The sequence below is a fragment of the Hylaeus anthracinus genome, unplaced genomic scaffold, assembly GCF_026225885.1.
Source record: "Hylaeus anthracinus isolate JK02 unplaced genomic scaffold, UHH_iyHylAnth1.0_haploid 0, whole genome shotgun sequence".
Lineage (NCBI taxonomy): Eukaryota > Metazoa > Arthropoda > Insecta > Hymenoptera > Colletidae > Hylaeus > Hylaeus anthracinus.
In genome coordinates, this window is record NW_026533254.1 from 18324112 (window position 1) to 18345417 (window position 21306).

General features: G+C 46.6%; 1 protein-coding gene across 3 annotated transcripts in view; it reads right to left on the reverse strand.

Annotated features, from left to right (window-relative positions):
* LOC128886276 (uncharacterized) overlaps nt 1-21306 on the reverse strand; it is a 120124-nt gene that overhangs the window by 89704 nt on the left and 9114 nt on the right. For 2 of the 3 annotated variants that reach the window (XM_054141011.1, XM_054141100.1), the window contains one exon: nt 6624-6858. In XM_054141011.1, coding sequence (XP_053996986.1) covers nt 6624-6858 — 235 coding nt within the window. Of the gene's footprint in view, nt 1-6623; nt 6859-12767; nt 13192-21306 lie in introns of those variants that run through there. The other variant, XM_054141192.1, reaches the window with a different exon arrangement.

Below are 21306 nucleotides of genomic sequence, written 5' to 3' on the forward strand. Positions count from 1 at the left end.
CCCGAGGATTCCCGCCAGGCGTCTCGGTACGGTCGTTTGTTCCCGTGACCTAGCTAGAGCTTTCGCGGTACCAAACTTGCAGAGAACGTGTCGCGTGTGTGTCTTTTTACAATACGCTTTAATGATACCGTTTCGACGAAGGAAAGCAAGAAGCGCCACGGTAAGGGGAGCTTCAAGGATTAGAGGAAATCCGATACGAGTGGATCTGCGAAAAGCGAAGAAAACGTTTTTCCTTCTGTTTTGTCGAAGCAGTTCATCCAAGACTTTTGCCTGGAATCGCGTATAAACGAACAGTCGTAGTCGTACAAGTATAACGAGCAACGAAGAGGTAACGCAACGATACTCCAATGTACTAACGATACTATTTTATTTAAACAATGACCGTATTCGGCCGATGCACAGCACCGTGTCGTTTGATAAATAGCTTTCCAATTTGTAGAGATTGCAATAATTGGCGACGTTACGGGGAACATTTAAACGTAATTTTTATTCCTCTCTCGCGAATTACTTTCTCCTGGAGTGTCCGCGTTCTGCGGAGAGGCCAAAAAAACAGAGGGAAAATTGTTAATGGTATCGGAATCCATCGACACGAGCGAATCAAACCAATAGCGATCGGCAAACGATGAGAAACGCACCTACTCGATGATACGAAATTCTATCCGCGTCTCGTTGAATCGCCTTCAATTCAACGCCGTCTTTCGCTTACGCGAATCGTTCAACTTTCATGAGCAGAAAAAACAGACCGCGCGCGCGAAGGTATAACTTTGCGCGGAAGCGACACTGAATCGCTCCGTTTGATCCGACGACGAAAAGGAAACTTTGATACGAAGCTCGTAACGCAAACAGCGGCGGAGACTCGATGCGCCAAGTGGAGCGAGAGAACCGTCAAATGGTCGTCCGGAGAAAGGTATTTGAATAATTTGACAGGAAATTAGCGCGCTTGACACCGGTTACTCGTCTACCTTTGAACTTTGAACGGAGCATACGGAAATTCGCAAACGAGTTCACATTTTCCAACAGAATACCAAGCATTGGTGAAATATCGCCGAGTGTCGATGAAATCACGAGTTTCTGAAAACAACATCGACGGGAGTGAAAACTATATGTTCTACATACCATTCGTGTATATCGCGTATTTTCAAATGAAAGTCTTTCGTCCCGCGCGACAATATAAAAGTAGCTCGATAAAAACATCACGGTGTACCTACGAAATAAACGAACCTTGTCAGAGTTTTCCTCGATCTCTCATTTTCGATTCGCAGTTCCAAGCTGAAAGTCGGCGTATTGGACTCTTTCATCTATCTCTGTATTCGCGGACAATTAAACCGATAGATGAATCGACGCAGGCATCCACGAAAAACGATTCAGCGGAATCCCAGAAGAAAAAGACGCGAGCGAGCGTGTACGCCCTCGCGAAGAGGCGGATCTAACCGCGCGTAAATAGAAACGACGACAAAAAAAAAACCAATAAGAACGAAAGGGCGCAGCGGTGTAAATAAATTGGACGGAAAAGGAAAGCGAGATGCGCGCATAAAGAAAGAGGGTAAACAAGAGTGGAGAGGAGAAAAAGAAAGAAACGGAAAGAAAGGGATGAAACGAGTCGAGCACGACAATGCGTATAGTCGAAGCGGTAAGCTTGAGGGCTCGCGTTTATTAAATCAACACAAGGCCCACGGGAGGATGGGTTTTCAGACGCGAGCAGTACATCTGCTACAGAAAGCTTTCCGTCGTCGTCCTCCCTTCTCCGACGCTCTCTGTGTTCTTCTCTCTACTTATTTGTCTGCCCTTTCTAGTCTCATCTGCTTGCCTCTGCCTCCCCTAACCCGTTTCTCGTTTACATTTTACGGATCATCCCAGTGCGTGTTCGCGATAATGACAGGGGAAAAAATAATTAAATATTCGTCGGGATAACAGAGACTGTTAGATTAAAATCAGGAGTTGTCGTTGGAAAAATGCAGCTAATTTTACAGCAAACCAAGCGGATCGTGCTTTAAATTTAATCATCCTCGGTATAACCGACGTGTTTATACCGTTACATCGCAACGAATCGATGCTTCTAGCTCCGTTGCTTCGCATTTCGACAGGTAAACATTTTTCAATGTCGATTTTCATCGATATCCTTGGAAATCTGAATATTTTCGTCTACGAAAAAATGAGTTCTTTGGTTATTTCAATCGACTATCTCGCGTCGGTGCATTTTAAATTAACTCACGTTATTATTTTCAAACACGATGTCCAAAAGTAGGACGTCGCAATCAGAAAATCGAGCGCGACGCAAATAGCGAGATCGAGATGCTCTGAAAAGATGAATCGCGCGCATAGAGAGTCGATTGCAAGAAAAGTGGGGCTTAATGCGTCCGACGTTCGCAGAGTCTCGTAATGACGGATGGAAGAAACCAGATGGGGTCCTTATTGTCGGTTAAAAATATTGAAACGTTTTGCCGAAGCCTTTGGCTTACCCGTGCTATGGTCCGCGACGATTTAAAATCCGTCAAGAACGAGACGATACGGGGCATAAAAGATGAGCAGAAAAATGCAAAAGGAATCTCTCGTGCGCTACGCTTCGTATCACGGACGATTCGCTTTTACGTCCACTTAATTTGCCAATTAATTCGACCACTCTGTAAATCTAGAACGCAACGCAATGCAACGTCTTCGTTTCGCTTTGCTATGTATTCGATATCAACTCGACCAGCATTCGACGTAAAACATCGACGCTTGGCCGACCACTCGATTAAAGAAATTAGCCGGTCTTGTTAACCGAGAAGCAGCAGCAGAAGAAGCGAAGAACGAGTAGCGCGTAATTACGAAACAGCGAGATGCTCCGCAAAGATGAGTCGCTTTGAAGCAAGCCGACGTGCGAGGAACGCGCCTCATATTCCCAGCTGCTATTCATATTACCTGGAATTTCAATTCCGAGGACCTTCAGCGTCTTGCTTTAATTAACCACGAGGCCTAATAAACGCATCCATGGTCGGTTGGACCGAAAGAGCAACCAAAGCCGCGGCTTTTTATCCGCGAGTCGACGCACACCCGGAGAACGCGTCGAAATAAGGATACGCGAGGACAAGAACTGGCGAGGAACGAACAACGAACAATACGCCGAGACGTAAGAGTGTTGGCTATGGCGTCCCTTTTCATTTCTGCGTTATGGGTAGAGAAAAGCTGAAAAATTTCGCATCGTACCGGAAAATTCGTGACGCAGAAATAATTTAGTTAGAGAAAAGTGCGCCGTAATATTTCCAATCGTGCCAATTATAATTTTCTGAACTAAATATTGCCCACCGTTCTTTCATCCACCCACGCAACTTGTCACGCGCTTAGTACTTCCGGTTTTCGGGCGACACGTTCCTTCGAGAGTTCGAGGCCGGACGACGACAGTCCGTAACTACTTTCCACCGCGGAACGAATATCAGGAGCTAGTAGACGGCTCGGACGGCACGTGGTCAGACCGTTGAGAAACTCAAGTCAGCTTTGCTCGCGTACGTAGTCCGCCATGATAATCGATCGTTCGTCAATGAGAAAGATACATGGTCCTTCGAAAATTAAAATTTTCGGTTCCTACACGAGGCGAGGATACGCTTACATCGTCGAGCTCGCGGTGCAGCGTACATCACTTTTTCCTCCGATTCTGTTGCTTTTCAGCGTTGATTCGAGCGCAGCTGCTATATACGAGAAAGGAGAGAGAAACGGGAGCAAAACGAGAAGCTCGGTTCTCTCGGTTCAAGCTAAAAATACCTCTCCTCTTTACCTACGCCCCCTTCGCTCTCGAGCACACCCCGAACCTCTCTCTTTCGTTCCTTCGTCGCGTCTTCTCTTTCCGCTTCGACCCTGTTCCCCATGCTAGACGCGCTCGACTCTTCTCCGTCCCTCTGTCTCTGCCTTTCCGCTTCTCGCTGCTCCAAACCGTCGCTTTAAGGCTATAAATAAAAAAAAATAACGAGAACACCGTGCACGCTGCGGGTGTCTCAAGAGAAGAATAATTAGAAGCGGCTCTCGGAGCGTCCGCAGAAGAGAAAACTCTCTGGTGCGAAGCGTTCTTCTTGCCGCGTCTCCCTCTCGCGCTTTTCTTCCGTCGTCCGCCGCTTTCGGCGTGCTTCACCTCTAGTTTCTCGTACGACCAAAGATTTTCCCGTTCCACGCTACGCACGCTCGTCTCAATAATATATCAATAGAAAATCTACGAAATCTCATAAATTAGAGAATTTACGAAACGAAGCAATGTAGAAAACGTAAAACGCTATTTTCGTTGCGTAACACCTCGCTAGTTTGCTTTACATTTTCATCGATTAGACATCGTTCGCGAAATACGAGTGTATCGATCTCCAGCGAAACGAACGTTGTTATCCGCGGCAGACGATGTTTCATTAATTCCCGTGCGTGCGTTTGCGGTCCGTATTTCTGGCACCGTCCATCCGAATTCCCCGAACCGACGACGAAGGCAAAATCTCGGTAACGTAAATGTGGCCTCTATCTCTCCGGGACAATATCGAGGGAAATAGTATACGGAAATAGTTCAGGAGACCGTCGATATTTTCGCTTCGATGGCGTTAGAGACACGCGCCAACGTTCTTATCCCCGTGAAAACACCACGGAGACGCTGAGCCACCGTCTAACGCAAACAGGAACAAATAGAGAGGAGAAGAAGAGAAGAGTCAGCCGACCGATCCGCGACGGAAGGAAAAAAGAGTCGAATCGAGTTTGGCGCGGGGCTTCGAGAACCGCGCAAGGAAAACAAGCGCAAACGTTGGACATCGGTGCCGAATTACGATTTCTCGTGAGTCGGAAAAGGAAGAATTAACGCGATGGAAAAAGCAAAGACGAAGGTCGAGAGATAGAATCGACGATCCGGATGCAAATTTCAATCCATTAGTCGGCCGTTAACGATCAAATGTGCTCTTTTGTCTGTATACGCGGATATATTCTGGAAAGGGCTTCTCCAGTGGAGATCCAACGGAATGCAAAGAGAAAGAGGGAGAGACAGGAGAATCCGTCGCCTCGATAGCTGGGGGTTTCCCGTCGTACGACGAATCGTCGTGCCGTAAAGGATTTTCGATTACTTTTTGTTGCTGCGCTTCATTCGCTTTGGTTTCGAGTTTGTCTTTCTTTCGTATTCCGCTCTGGCATTCAATGTTTATCGCCAGCCACGTACTTTGACAACCTCTATTTCGTTTCTCCCAAACGAATGTAGAAGATGCGACCTCTTTCCAGTTCCTTTCAAGGCGGACGGCTGTTTCTCCCTAATTGCGTCTGGTTCATTCAAGGTTTCCGAATTCAAGGCAAGATACAGTTTGCAAACGATCCCCGTTTTACTGGAAGACGTTCGAGTTTATATCGAGTCTCGAGTGTAAGAGAGCATCGCGGAGAAATGTATTACAATTGTAATCAATGGAATGGGTATCCTCCTTGGCATGTAACGATGCATGGAAGGAATCTGACGGTAGAATAAAAATTACGTTTCTCGCGATCCGTTTCAAGAAGACCAACGGGAAATTCGGCGAATTAGCTTTTCTCGGGACCAGGAAATCCTTCGAAGGCCAGCATAGCGAGGTCGCGCGAGCGCGCTAACGATTCAGGAATTCTCCGTGGAGCGTAAAACAAAATGCCGTCACACGCTGGAAATGCCGCGCATTCGCATTCTCCGCATTCATCCGCCTTTTCCGTTTCCTTCGCCTCGCGATCCCCTCCTCCCACCGTATCGTTCCCAACGACTTGCCAGCCTCCCCTCGATTTTCCCAGGGAGTCGGGGAATGCGAGGACGGTCTTTAAACCGAAATTGAATTTCGACGAACGCGTGCCTTCCTAATTCGAATTTGACGTTTCCGGGCGCGCAGGAACGCGTCCCCGTGAAAACGTGGCAGAGAGCAAACCCAACCCCCGAGCGAACCTCGGGTCACGGATTTATTCGACTTTCGACTCGCGCCATCGACCTGGCCACAGCCACGAATCGAAAGCGTGAAAACCGTAGAGAGTTACGAGGCACGAGGGAAATTTATCGACCGCCAGGGACATGCGACACCTGTTCCCCCGTGCACGGTCATTACCATTTGAAATATTTCTCTTGTTTATGAACCGACCGAGTAGTGCTTTCCCCAAATGCGTGGACGAAAGACTTGTCAAGATCGAGGAATTTTTCCTTCCTCGGGAAAGTCTTTGAAACAATTGTACGCGTCGCAGCGATGAATCACGGAACACCGTGGACAATTCGCAGAGGCGTGTTCTCCGGAAGAGACCTCCTGTCATCGGTGAGCGTGACACGCGTTGGAACGACAGAGTTCGCGCCGACGTCGACGTCGACGTCCGATAATTTCCGACTTCTCCAATTATCGTTTCTCGCTCCGACTGAGAAAGCAGGTCGTAGAGCGCAAACCAAGGAAATGGCATGTTCCGGTAAGCTGACGTTGCTCGAAGCGTACCGTGGCTCAGAAATAAGCGCACGCTGATCAACGAAATCGCACCGGTAGGGATTTCACGCTGGAACGCTAAACGTTGAGCAACTTGTCGGACTACTCCCCATCCAAAATCTCGAAGGAACTCGATCGTTGCGCGCCTTTTTGATGTTCGCGAATTATTTGCTCAAGGGAACGCGAACAAGTTTAATCGAAAATTCATTCTTGACTCACCGATTAGCTTGCCGAACTGCGCCGGTGGCTTCCATTCCGGATAATGTCGTGGAAATCGCGCTCTCGACCAGTAAGTCCTTAAAGTGACTTTATACAGCGCCAGCTTATCCTGTTTGTCCTCTTTTTCCTGTCTGTCCTGTGTGAACGATCCGCATTGGGCGACCACGAATACCAGCCGCGTCCCTAGTAGCGTCAACAGCAGCGTCGACCACCGCAGCCAGGTCCCGCGAAACATCTGAAAGAGTATCAACGAGTCGCGTTAAAGTAACGAATCTCGAGGAAAACTGGCCTTTATAAATCGTTTACGAGCAAAGAGGATAATTTTTCGGGCATCGTCATCCATCTCCCCGGACGAGACACCGAGAGCAAATCGCATACAATTTTCAAAGTCGATCCATTAGCCGTCGTTTTTTTCTCGCTACCTCTGTTTCCGTGCTAGCAGACAAGCGTGCAACAACATTTTTAGAATAAGAAGACGCGCGCCAGTTGATCGATCCGCCGCGAAACCTGTGCACGTACGGGTATGCGTTTGCACGTGCGCGAGCTCCGATGAGATGCATAAATTTCACGGTGTTTTTAAAGCCCGGTAATCTTTCGATCGAAGGCTCGATCAATCCGGTGGTTTGAATACGAATCGAAATTACACTCGTCTGGTGCCGAACCGAGTGAATCGCGAGTCTGTGGAACTTGTTGTGTTATCCCTGTGGCTTTGACTGCTACCGACGTACAACAAAGCTCGCGGTGGATTTATAGGACGTTCCGTTTCGACTAGCCAAACTCGAATTGGGTTACGAAATATAATTTCGCACAGGGATCCGTGTAAGAAGGCGGTTGGCGCACATCGTTTCCCTTGCCATTGCTAAACGTGTTTTTAAACGGTACGATCGAATCTTTAACACGACTCGATAACGATTTGTTTCGACAAACGATGTAACACGACTGTACGAGAATTTGTGTAATCCACTAAAACGTATAAAAACATAAATTCTCCGTTAGACGTTGGTAAGCAGAGATTATAGAAAATTGTACGTTGACTCGATAATAAAGATTTTGAAACGTCTCTGTCGTTGAACGAAGTGCATTGTACAGATGGCACGGTTGCGCGTACACAGGGAGATGTGCACGATCGTATCAGCTCGGCATGCACCGGCGCGCTCTGTTTACATATGCAGATTCGCGAGTGTACTCAACATTCAAATCGCATTCGAATCGTTTCCAATCGGTCGGCGCTGCCGCCACTCGTCGAAATTTCACAGCGGTGTCGCCTCCGCGCGATTTTCCGCCACGCTGCGCCGCCGCCGCGCCAATCGTGTTAGATTTCGCCATGAAAACTCGTCCATTTTCCAAATCGTTCCAAACTTAATCTCTCTTCGATCCCGAACATCGATCGGGATCGAGATGTTGTCTCGAAGTCGTACGAAAATAATCGCAAACTCGCGACTCGCGAAATGGTAACAAATGCAAACTGGCCTAAGAGCAAAAATAAATTTGACGTGCCTGGCCTGCGCTGATGTATGCAAAAATCCCAGGACACTGAAACGATTCGCAAACCGTACAACCAAAGCGCAACGCGGCGCGTTAAAAACCGCGAAATCTTTTAATCAGCCGCCCAACTAGCATCCGAACTTCGGAACGAGTTAGCTGGCTTGTTAATCCGCTTCACAGATACAAATACACCGAGCGACCGGCGTATTAACACAACTCGTTAACGAACAGCATACATACCGAAAGTTTTGCGTTCCCCTGGCAAGGCTTGCCAAATCAGACGAAAGTATGTAAGTACTTTTCCGTCAAGAAACTAAAATAAAATTCTCAGTACGCTATACAGGGGCGGTTCTTTTTAACGGCGCCATACATTAATTTATCTTGTGCTCTTCGTACGGAACAAAGTCCGCCATCGACATATCGTATGAAAAATGCATATATTCTTTATGCATAAAATCATGATTACACTGGTCCCGTTCAAAGAAACCATCATATTCGACTAAAACGCGGTCGAATTACGTATCAAGTTTTCTACAACTAATTCTGCGGAACTAGTATTAAAAAATTGACGAAACTAACGAAAAGTGTCGAAGAAATTTGTATGGATAAATAGATTTTAGCGTTTAATAAAACCCGGCTCACGTTTTTCGTCATGAGTCCCCAAATGCACACCACGAGTCGCTACGTTATTCGTAGACTAGGAAACATTTTCGCACGAAAATAGACTAGGACAGGGACGTTATTTCACCGGTAAAGTCGTATCTCGTTTACCGTCACCCCTTGGAGAGGTTTCCGCGGCTACGAACTTGCGGCAGTGAGCCACCTAACTGAAAACTACTCTTTCTCTCGGTCTCTCTTTCCGTTACATTTACCACCTGTTTTTTTATATGCATTTCATTTCGTTTCATTATCCTCTCACCAAAATATCTCACGAACGCGTAATACCGTTAAACGAGGTGGATTTCGCTTACGCGACGAATCGTTTGTCCGTTGTCGCCTGTGACCCCATTTCTCCCCTTAACTTGTGCACGTTGACGACAAACCGACGAACGCCACAAGGATTCGTCGCGAGTTTTCAACGCTTTCGAATTCGGTCGTTTGCTGTGCGACCCTAGTTCGTCCTCGACGAACAAATTCTTATCGAGAAAAATCCGTGTTATAAAACCATGGTTGTTTCGTTTCGATCATTTTTTCCTGACCGTAAAACATCGTTTACGTTCCAGTAGTTGAAAGCTAATCCTACGGTTAATCGACCGAATGGACAAGAAAGCTCACGTGCACGCGATATACCGCGCAATTATCTGGCGGACGGAATTCTTCCGAGTCTCGCAGCCGCGAACTTCAGAATTTTCTAGTAAGCAACAAGTTGTCGCGAACGCGATTACTTGTTGGCACGTAAATAATGAAAACCAACGAGTCAGCCCACTGTTTCCGTCTCTCTTGCACTCGCAGAGATTTTACATGAATTTAAACGGTAGTTCTATTCCCCGGCTGCACGCGGCTCTACATGCCCGTGGACTTCCGAAAGAGAGAGCGGAATAAAACGAAAAATTCTGGCATCGTTCTGTCGACCATAAAACGATCGACGAAACGTGTATCCGTACGCGTTCGCGAGGACAGTATTTCACCGAGCTCTTCTCCGCAAGCTTTCGCGACTTCGTCAGAAATGATTTACGCTTCCTCAAAGGATAACGGACTGTGTCGATGAAACAGCTGAAAATCATTCGTACAGAGCGAATCGCGACGCTTGTATTCCTAAAGCGTTACGTTAATTGCGTAGCAGCAAAAGGGTTGATAATGATTGCTAAGCCGTACGAAAATTTCTCCAACTCGCACCGGTCCCCAAAACGAAACTTTCCCGATGCAGTTTCCATCGATTCCGACCTTTCTCGTCGCCACGGTCGGAAGCAATGGGATGGGGCACGAATATAACTCCGGCGAAAGGACCGTTTCAATACGTTTCGCGATTCCACGGAAGCCACGAAAGGGCACAGAGATACTTCTCCGCTGTACGGCGCTCGGGCTTTAAATAATGTTTGAATAAAAAGACCGAAAAAGTTTTTCGGTTAGACCGTGCTCGAAGCAGGATTTACAACGAGGGGAGAATAACCAACCACTCGCCCTCCCACCTCTGTGTAGTCGAGGCAATAATAAAGTGAAACGACAGTGGAAGGGCTGAGAAGGGGGAGACCGGAAGCTAGAGGCGAGAGGCGAGAGGCGAGAGGAATAGCCGGAGAAGACGAAGTTGCCGCGCTCCCGTCTCTCTGGATATTCAATTTCAATCGGATTCCTCGAGAGCTTCATCCCCAGAATCCGTTACAAAAGTTCGGTCGCGACGCAGACCGAGGAACCAGACCGATTTCGACCGCTTCCGGGGGCGGACGAGGGCGAGCGTGTTTTAAAAGTATACGAGGGGCCGCAACTTCTTCCCCAGCGAGTCGTTAACTTCGCTCGAAAGCGTAATTCCGTTCTCGTCCTTAGCCCCTGGTTTTCGACTCGTCGTTCGCTGTTTGTCGAAGAACACGTGTTTCGGAGTGTTTAGGATGTTGCGGTGAAGTTTGTGCTCTCACCCGAGACTACCGGCAAATTATCGAACCACCGTTCCTCCAATTTATTTACCAATTCTAACGAGACACGCGTGCAATCTTCCAAAGCGAACGTATGTACTTCGATAAGCCGTATCAATGAAAAAATTAAACAGCCATATGTAATAAATATACATTACAAATACTATTAAAAGAATTTTCTATTTTATACATCATTATGCCTAACGTTCCACTGCGATATCAAAGTCGATAAATGAACGAGCACGAATAACAAGGGACGAGTTAACGAACGCAACAATTAGATAATACATTTTCGATAATTAAACGAGATAATCGTGCCGAAAGCGTCGACTGTAATTTCCACCGAATAACAATTTGTTGAGAATCAAAATGCATTAATAACGATGTTAACGCTGTATTGAAAATATAACGTATTATACGCGGAAAAGTTTAAAGATTATACGTTTAGTTAACGAACGGGCTCTTGTTATATTGCAGATCTGTAACTCCTGTTGAAAGCTGACGAATAACGCGATTGTTGGGATAATGCGGGGAACTACAACCGATCGAGTAGTTCGCTAATTGTTTTTAGCGTAACCGTTGATGAAAACTAGAAGATCGAGTACATCGTTACTACGTGAAACACTAACGCGAATGCAAACACCGATATCGTTAGCGAAAAAGCACAATTCAGTTTGGAGACCACTGTGCCCAATTAATGAACCTTTCTCTCGTCAATGTTCTCGTTTAACCGAACGCGTATCGATGCAGTTGCAACTCTAACTTGCACCCTTCTGTCGCAAAGCATGAAAACTCGTTCATCATGTAAAGCGAACACAACCGGTAATCAATTTCGCTTCTGGATGAACTATCGAGTTTCCTATCGGCGTATTTCGCCTCGAATGTTGGACTATTGTGCGAGCCTTGACAATTCGCACGCGTTAAAAGATAAAAAGAGGAGAAAACCGAGACGCTTGCGATTTTACGAAACGATTAGGAAAACTAGCTTTCGCGGGACAAGAAGAAAAATAAATGTTTCGAATCGAGGCTGCGAGATGGTTGAAAGTTGAAATGAGAACGACCAGTTGCATCGCGAATAGTACATTGTTCGCGCTAATGCGTTTCTTTCGTCGATTCTCGAATCGTAATAAGCGCTGTTTCTGCGAGATAATAAACGCGGTAAACTATCTCTAACCATATAGTATATTGACAGAGGTGTGTACGCAGGACGGTCCAATCGAGCCGTAATTGTTTCGGGTTACAAGCCTCCGGTAGCGAATGCCCAAATGCACCGCAGAACGTCAAGCATAATCATGCTCTTCCGTCATTCGCTAGTATTTTGCCAACGATATTCCTTTCAGGATCGGGATAATTTTAGCGGTCGATCGGCGCATTTAAAATATCCCAGATTATAGCGTACACAGCTTCTCGTAAGAAAATTACCGTAACGCTATACGTAATACAACTCGTTCGTACGACGCGGAAATTAAAAAACATGCACCACCGCGGTTGAGAGCTTTTCGTTTGCTTTTATTGCCGTCACTATATAACCTCGATTCCGCCAATCGCTTCAACTCTTCTAGACATTACGCAACGAGCGAGAGTCGCGGGTCGATTACCCCGCAAAAACATCCAGATTTACCGCGAAAAAGAAGAAATAGTCGCGAGTTCGACGCAGAGGAAATACGATACGAGCCTTACGGTCGACCGCACTCCTCTCCATCTTCCGTAAACTTTGTTTAGTAGTTGGAGTAGGGCCTAGTTAGCGCAACGATACAACACTTGGAGTCTATTTACGCGACAGGACCAAAAATCCGCGGTGGAAAACATTCGTTCCAACTTTCAACTGGTATCGAATAAACAAACAACGAACATAGACGGTGCAACGGTACTACGAGACGAATACCGATATCCTGTTCGGACGATTAACATGGTTTCCAAGAAGTCGATATCGGAAACCGTTATAAACGCGTAAAAATGATAGCCTACGGAAATTGTGATCCGCGACGCGAAACAAACTTTGCGTTTCGGGTAAATTTGTTCTCTTACCTTTTCGAATAGGTAATACACTCCGTTGAGTAAATAAACGATTAACGATGGTAGATCGAGTTACCTTATTCCCGATGCTCGACGATCACGCTGCTCGTTGTTCCCGTCTCGGTCTGTCGCTTTGTTTTTCCTTGAACAGAGTGGACAGCGGCAGTCGAGATGAACGCCGAGTCGCAAAAACACCTCACATATCACACACAGACATCGCGCGAGAGTCGAGAAAGGCCCGCGGAGGAAATCGTTTTCGCACGGAAACCGAGAAACCGCGACCGAAGCAAAATCGTTTCGTGAACGCGAATGTTCGGCCACGAATTCACGAATTTTCGCCGCGCGATTGAAAGAGAGAGATGACGCACAGACACGGCACGCGCACGAATTTGGTTGCGAGCGAACGAGAACGAAAAGGGGGAAGGAGGTTCTCACGTTTCACGACACGTCTCACGCACGAGTCACTGCCAACACCGCACGCGAAGCTTTTAGTTCGAGGGTTGTCGCGATACTGCGAGGACCGCGATGCGTCGCGGCCGACCGTACCCCCGCCGCTTTCCTAGTCAACTTGCCCTGCTATTCCGCGTATCATTGGCTACCGCCTTCGCGCCCCATCGCTCCATTGGATCATTCGAAACGACGTTTGCGCCCTGCCTGCTCGCCACACTTGGACCAACAAAACTCGTTTCGAATATAATTCATAATCGCGGAGCAACCATCGAGTCCCACAGTCTTACAGTCTTCCAGATATCAGGCTGGAATCGGCACTCCGGCCAAACAGCCTTATCGATATCTTTCAACGATCGTCGAAATGTCGTTTTTGCTCGACTTTTTTAAATCTGGTACAATTGCGAGATCGACGGCGGATGCACGCTTTTCTTTCCTTTCTTTCTACTAGGTAACATGAATCAAGCAGACCGAGTACGGAATGAAATTACAACTGTTCGCGGCAGTAGTAAACGTTCCCATCGCAACGCGCCAGACCATTTGAAAGTGTAATTTTCCCGACGCAATTATAACACTAGTTGCCCCTTCCCATAGCTTTATGTTTAGTACCGCAATGCGCTTCTCTACTCAATTGTAGCGTCCGTTGTAAAATATAAATCCTGAGCCCCCGATGCGCTCGGATTTAACTCAAATAAAATTACACCGTGCCGTTCGCTCTCCCTTATGGATCGTACAAACACCCGTGGTCCTGCTTCTTTCTCTGCCATTTAATTAGCGATATCTCGCGATACAACAATGTAAGAAGCGTAATCGAGTTTCCAACGATTTCTCTCTCGACCTCCGACTGACATCGTCTACGAGAATCATTTTCCAAAAGACAAGGGAGGAAGGATGCCGAGTTGCGCACAGAAGTCACGAATCCTTGATAACGTTGCTGTTTCGCGTTCATCCTTACGCTCGTTTCCAGGCAAATGGCGGACTCGATGCTACTCGACGCAGGATTCGGATAAGGCGTAACGTTATTTAACGGAACACCATCTTGTCCGGATTGTTTCGACGGAGAGAGGGAGAGAAAGAGCCACTTAGCCGAAATTACCCGATCCGACATAGACGAGTGGCAAGAAGCAAAGAGAAACGAGGGGCAAAGCGAGAACGACGCGGAGCACGTAATCTTGATTTGCGAGTGTTTCGTGATAGCAATCGATGATAAGGCGTCCTAACGATGATCGAGGAAACCTCCAAAGAGAACCAATTTACCGTTTCGTAGTCAATCGTAAATATGGTAGGTTCCGCTTAACGATATCAAAGATTGAATATTAAATCCGATGACGATGACGATGACGATGACGATCCAGTAGATTTTCTCGAAAAGCGAAATTCATCGTCAAAGTAATCCAACGAAAAGCCTGTACGGTCGAATCGCAACGTTGTTGTTTCCCTTTTCCTTGGTTCCGTCCATTTCAACGTCTCCGAAAGAAAATTTAGATTACAAAGTTAGCGTCGGATAACGTTTCGTCATCCCTCTTCGTCCAGGAAGAAAGAGGAAAAGGGCGGAAACAAGGGGCGGTCGACAATTCACGTGACTTTGGACCGTGTGGATGCACTCGGCCGACTGGAAAGGAAAACTTTTTCGTCCGCGCGATACCATACCTTCTTCTACCTCTCGGTTTCTTTCTTTTGCAGCAGGAATCAGCCATTCGGCCTGGCCTCGTTAATTCTTTTTTCTCGTTCGGGAAAAGAAGCTTGCAATTGCGATTCGCATGTTTCCTTGTTTCTTCTCTGTTGTCCCACTCGCCGGTCCTCTCATTTTTCATTCGTCTCTCGGAGAAGAGTGCACTTTAGCCGTGTCACCCGTAGACAAAGATACAATGGAATATTCCGTGCGTCTGCGAGCGTTGTGTTGCAGGGCCACTGAAATATTTCATGCGGATGCCATGAGTGCATGTCGTTGGTCTCGGATCCGTGTCCGTAGCCGGTCCGAACGCGCGAGACGCTTTATCCGTCGGCGCAAACTTACCGAAATGAGCGTTATCGGCTACGATTTGGATAGGTTTCGTTGCGTGCTTCCTTCAGCCGAAAATGATGACGCGTTTAAAATGGAAAGGAGGACCTATAATTCAGTTTAGAAGCATCTTCCAGCGTTAAGATCTCAGAGGTAGCCATATTGGATATCCGAAAACAACGCGAGCTTCGTAATTCCGTGCGCGATACCACGCAAATACTCTTGGAGCATAAGTACTAATGAGATCCTGGCAAATATAATTATTTAAGCAACCCGAGACGCTTTCTCTATCGAAGCCACGCACGGATACACTTCCGTCCTAATTATTTACAAACGTGTCTCGTTCGTTGCGATCCGCGCGTGTAATTAAACGCAATGACGTCGAATGTAAACTCACTCGTGACATTGGGGTATGGGTGGGGGCTGATTTAATTGAAGAACGAACGAACACTGCCGCGTTGTTTCTCAACACAATTTATCGCCGCGAGAATAGCGATGGATTAAATACGTTAATCGTCGAGCTGAACGCGAGTCAACGATTTTCGAGAGAATTTCCTCGCTGGAATAGAGCAAAGATTCGTTATCCACCATGAAAGCAAATGAAAACGAATCATTTTTGGATCTACGTCTCCATTAGGACCTAACGAACGAACTCGTTCGTTGCTTTCCTAGCATCTGGTCGTGTCCCGTATCTTCAAATTATCGCGTTCCATTTTCGCGTTTCTTTGGTGAAATGAACTATGAAGGATCGCTCGGAGACAGATCACTCTAGGCCAAACTTTATCACCTCGTCGGATGATAGGCGCTTCATCGAATTCAGTTGGAATGATGGATCGTCGGTCGCGAAACACCGAATTCATCTTGAGCGTATCTCGCGGCACGCGATGAATTATCGATACACTTCGAGACACGCTCGATCGGATCTCGCAGGCCGTTGCAACGCTCGCGAGTAATAGATGGGCCTGTACCGCGAACGATATCCTTGGACGGTTTGCGATCTAGCAATCGAGACAGCCGGCAGTGTAACACGAATTCGGGGAACCCTAGAAGCGCGCGTAGAATATTAGGCCATTTACAATCGATTGCGGTAGAACGTGGAGATGGTAATATTATTAAAACGCTGATTGAAAAGTAGCTTCGGTTTCGCAACTATTTCACCTGTCGTGAAATTACGCAACCGCCTTTCTACGCACCCATAAGTCTCTTCCGCGCAATTGGTCGGTTCGCATTACGTCCCTGTTTCCGTCCACGAGCCAGTCATCCGTCCTTTCCACACCCACCTGGCGAATCCCTTCTTCCAACAACCTTCTTCCCTTTTTCCTCGTCTTCCTCCCTTTCCTATCCACCACAAGGGAAAGTCAATGTCAATGGCGCCTTCTCTCGTCTCTCCAACTCCTCTACTCGATGCTTTCTCCCGGCGTGTTCGGCCGTTTCGCTATCTTCCACAAGCTTTCAGGGATTATGAAGAAAATCTGACGAAAGTGCAGACGGTTTACGTCGTAGCGATATTTCGCATTTTCCAGACGGTCGGCGAACGCGTTTTTCCGCCTAGAGGGGCGAAATCTCCTTCGCACGACTACCGTCGGAGATCGTTTTTAGCGCGGGGAGAGAGACCAAGTTGTACGCGAGCGGAATACGCAACAGCTGGACTGGGATTTTAATCGTTGCGCGTCGATTCCCTCTCCGTTTTTATTCGGATTTTCATCTAGATTTTAATTTAGATTTACGATAAAACCAAAAGACGTCCAGAAAAGTTTCCCCTTTCTTAGCTTGACGTACTCGAGCTCTCGCGATCGAAAAATTAACCCAGACTTGCACCATATCTTGCACACGGTTTTTAACGCAGACCAGCTTTTAATAGCGCTTAACCCTTCTTAACGCGCTAGTGGCTTCGATCGCGTCAACGCGCTCCTTTGTTAGCCGTCGCGCTAACGATTCCGCCGCCCCGGCGGCTTGGCTCCACTGAACAATTACACAATTCTTGATCATCCATCGTTGGCGACGTCGATGATTAATCGGTAACGATTGATCGACGTCGCCCGGCAAACTTGCAACCGAACGACCGACGCAAGGAATCCCTTTGTCGAGCAAACTTTTACCATTTAATTATCTCGCTTGCCGTACAACGAGAAAACAATTTATTACGCCAACGAGTACTGCTATCGAGAAGTAATCGATGCCCTGCCCAAGTAGGATCATTTTCAATGGAACAATTGCAGAAAAAGCAATGTTCGAGAGTACCGAGCATACCTGCTCACAATCAGTCATGCGTCGTTTGAAACTGATCGAGCAAATATCGAACAAAATTCACGTAGCGGGGAAGAGTGCAAGATACCGTCTCTGCCTGTCTCGGGTAAACGAGACCAACAACAGACGCAAAATGCAGAAAACGTGTCACACATTCCGAGAGATAAGGCTATACTTTCCTCCATTACCCTTTCTCTTGCCTTCCTCTTACCATCCTAGTATTTAATTACATCGTTTTTGCGTTTGACGAAACGTAATCTCACGCTCGTATTGTTTCTCGACAACCCTTTAGTCCGGGTTACATTGTTCACCCTTCTATCGTCGCTATCGTCGTTTGGCTCGACGAGAAGAGGACAATGGCTCGTGCTCTTATCTATTAAACCACCGATGTTCGAGTAAACCCGAGATAGAAGATGTCGATGCCTTTTGTACCATTCTTTCCCGCCACAAAATCAAAAAAAAAAAAGAATATTACTCCTTCGGTATCGTAACCTCGCACGTTCAATTTGAAAAATGAGGATGCACCCGTAAATCTTCTTGGCTGGATCGCGAAACTTATTTCGTCCTTTGATTTCTTCGCCTAAATTGAATTCGAGAGTATCGAACCAATCGGATACGAGGAGATTTTGCGGAAAAGCTTTTCCGGGTTCTGAAAAATTTCTCGGAGCCCAAAAACCGTTCCCGGGCTGCTATCGGGTAAAATCAGTATCCTCTAAAATCGCTGATAGCCACCTCGAGCCCGACCGATTTCCTTCTCGTAGCGAGAAGCGATTCTCCGCATTTTCCGGCTATAGCTCTCCTGATCGCGTCGCGTGCGTGCATAGACGATCGAGCTCGCCGATCGCGTTCTTTTCTCGCAGCGAGATTGAATTCGTCGAGGTAAACTCCTTTCAGACCCTCTACGATCGTCTACGCGATCTACCCTCGATCGAAAGGGTCGCGGCTTTTTTACCTCCTCCCTTTTCTTTTCGCTTCCTCTTTTATCGATGGACTTGAACCCGTCGAGTTTAGCTTCTTTGTCCTTTCGTCGTTTTCCACCTAATTCTTTTGGGCGGTTTCGATGATTATTCGAAGACGTAAGACGTAGACATTCGACCTCGACGTATGTCGCAAAAATTCGCGAGACGGATTTTCGTTGCAATCGTCTCCACCGCACTCTTAACGACGCTCGTTCGACAACGGAACGGTAAACGTATCCGCGACGGCGTTGCTGACATACATGAGCTCGCTTCGCGTGTTTGCGTCGACGCGGATCCCGAAATGGGGATATGTAAATTAGGAGAATGCCAATTTCGTGTGTTCGTGACTTCTAGCGAACGCCTGCCGGGAGCAAGCAGCATTCGTAAGTACAAGCGAACACTACAAACGCGCGCAGACTTGTAAAAATTTATTAAAAAATCGTACCGTATATTAATTGGTACTTCGTACCAGCATGGGTCGAATCGAAGATAATATCGACGAGGATAAGTTTACGAAAATGGATACGTGTCTATTCGATCCGTTAACAAAGAATTTAAACGAAAAAACAACCCGTGAAACATAACAGAGTCAGCGATACCAGACTATCACTTTTTTTTCGTTTTTAATGTTTGCGGAACAATGAAACATTTCTCAGGTATCGTATAAATATTCCTTTGGTGGGCATGGGACTGCTTTTAAAGCTTTTATGGGAGACAGGTACTTCAGGCCAGCCAGCATCGCAGTCGTATATCTACGGAGACACTGTGACCATCCTGAACGCACACCAATTCACAGGAAATGTGTGTAGTCTCCGGGTGTATATGCAACCACAATAATGCTTTCAGCTATCAACGGAAAAAATCCCGCGCAGGGAAACTATTCCAGCGAAACCAACAACGAGAAATGTTTACCCAATATGCGTTGCTAAGTTCGTGCATTACTTTGAAAAAACTTTAGACACCCCGGTAGACTCTACTTTGTACAACAAAGAAGAAAAGAGAACAAATTTGAGTAGAGAATAGACTTGCTCGTTGTTTGAAATCGTTTAAGAAGCCAAAGACAATTTAGCCATGTCTGGACCCAAACGTCCGCTTCTACTTGCCGCGATACCCCCTCTGCGCCAAGAATTTACAACCCCTTTATTAACAGAGTCTACCGAGCGGCGTTGAAACAACCGTTTTTTCGTTTAGATACACGCCTCCTCCTTAAAAAGAAGACAAAGGGCGCCGGAAATACTTTGTTCGGCTCGAAGGAGATAGAATCTTAAACGAAAAGGAGCGTTTTTACCGGGCTGAAACTGTCTTGTAACGGATAATCTTACGTTTACCTAATAAATCAAATTAGATTACGAGCCTAAAATTACTCTCTACTCTATCTGCTAGTTACATGACGGTATATCGGACCAGCGATGACATACGTTCAGCAATTACAAAGTTTCGAGAATCCATCTAGAAGGAATCCATCCAATCAATCTCAGAGAAACGTTAAAAGTTGCATTCCACGACGAAGTAATTTAAAAATTGCTAGGAGCCTGTCGTCCCCTGTCCGTTTCTGCCAACTCATCCTCATCAAACAGCGATTTCTAAAGGGAGCGTGCCATCCTTAATAAGGTAAACCAAGTGGATTCGAGACGAACTGGATCAGTTCCGAAAAGACGAAAAAGGGAATGTCTCTCCTTTGGTGCTTCGTCACGAAACTTTCGTCGAATCGGGAAAATTATAATTCTCGTGAGTGCTGGCACGAGAAACCTTACGAGTTGTTGCGACGAGCCCGAGGAAACTCAGAAACAGAAGATGAGCTAGAAGAAGAAGAAGAAGAAGAAGAAGAAGAAGGCGAAGGAAAAGACGGGAAGAGACCAAAGGATCTTTCAGCTACGGGGATAGATCCGTGTGTGTCCTTCGTGATGTTTCGCGGTTGCCCGACCACGCCAGACGCCAACGCTTCCCTCAACGAACGAAATCCGAAGATTCGAAGAATTATCGATCCTCTTTGTCTCGTCCAAGGAAAAACTCAACCCTGGCCAAGCCGTCTTGAACCTCTTGGTTTTTCCTGATTCGAGTTCGCGACCCTGAAGAGATCAAACGAGAGAGACAGTCCGAAGACAGTGTAACTCCAGAATATAAGCGATTAAGCAGGGAAGATAATTGAATCGCTTTAGAGAAGGAAATGCCGAAAGGGTGCCGCGCTGTTTTGGATTGAACTTCCTCACGATTTCAGAGGACGTTAAAGTGGATCGTAATTGAGAACAGTTTAGTAATTAAATTGAGATTACGAAGTTACCGTTTCTGACCCGAATAAAGTTCGGGGACGAAATTGGTTACCGTTGTCACGAAAATTCGTTTCCACGGTTGCCTGGAAAAATGCGGTTTGTCCAGTTTTTTTCTTCGAGAAAATCGTCGAGCGAAATATGACGAATCGTCGAGCCTCCGAGCATCTTTCAAGGCGGCAACCAATTAAAAGGAACTCAATTTTTGCGCGACATCGAAAGGATAACTCTCGCGTAATGCGGACCATTCTTCTCTTGTTATTTCCCTCTTTAAATCTCATCGAAGCGCCGCGAAACAAGTGCGTGGGTTTACGGACCCCCTCGAGTAATCGTTTTTCGCTTAACGAGGAGACACGCGCGCACGGCATTCGTAATCAACCCGCTCCGAATGAACGAATTTTAACGACGTCGACGGTTACTTCTGCCTTCGATTGCTGAAAATTCGCTACCGCTCGGAACTAGGGGATTTCCGAAAGGAAAAAGCGTAAAGAGAGCAAGCGCATCATTGGAATCCTAACGTTCAAGATTGAATACCGTAAAGAAATCTAGAAAAATCGATGCCCGCTTGTACCGGTGAATACCCGCGTAGAAGGTTGTAACTGAACGGAGATAAAACCTCCTGGTTAAGACCGATCTCTATCGTTTGACAGTTTGTCTCAGTCAAAGACAAAAGAGACGCGACTTGAGAGGTGT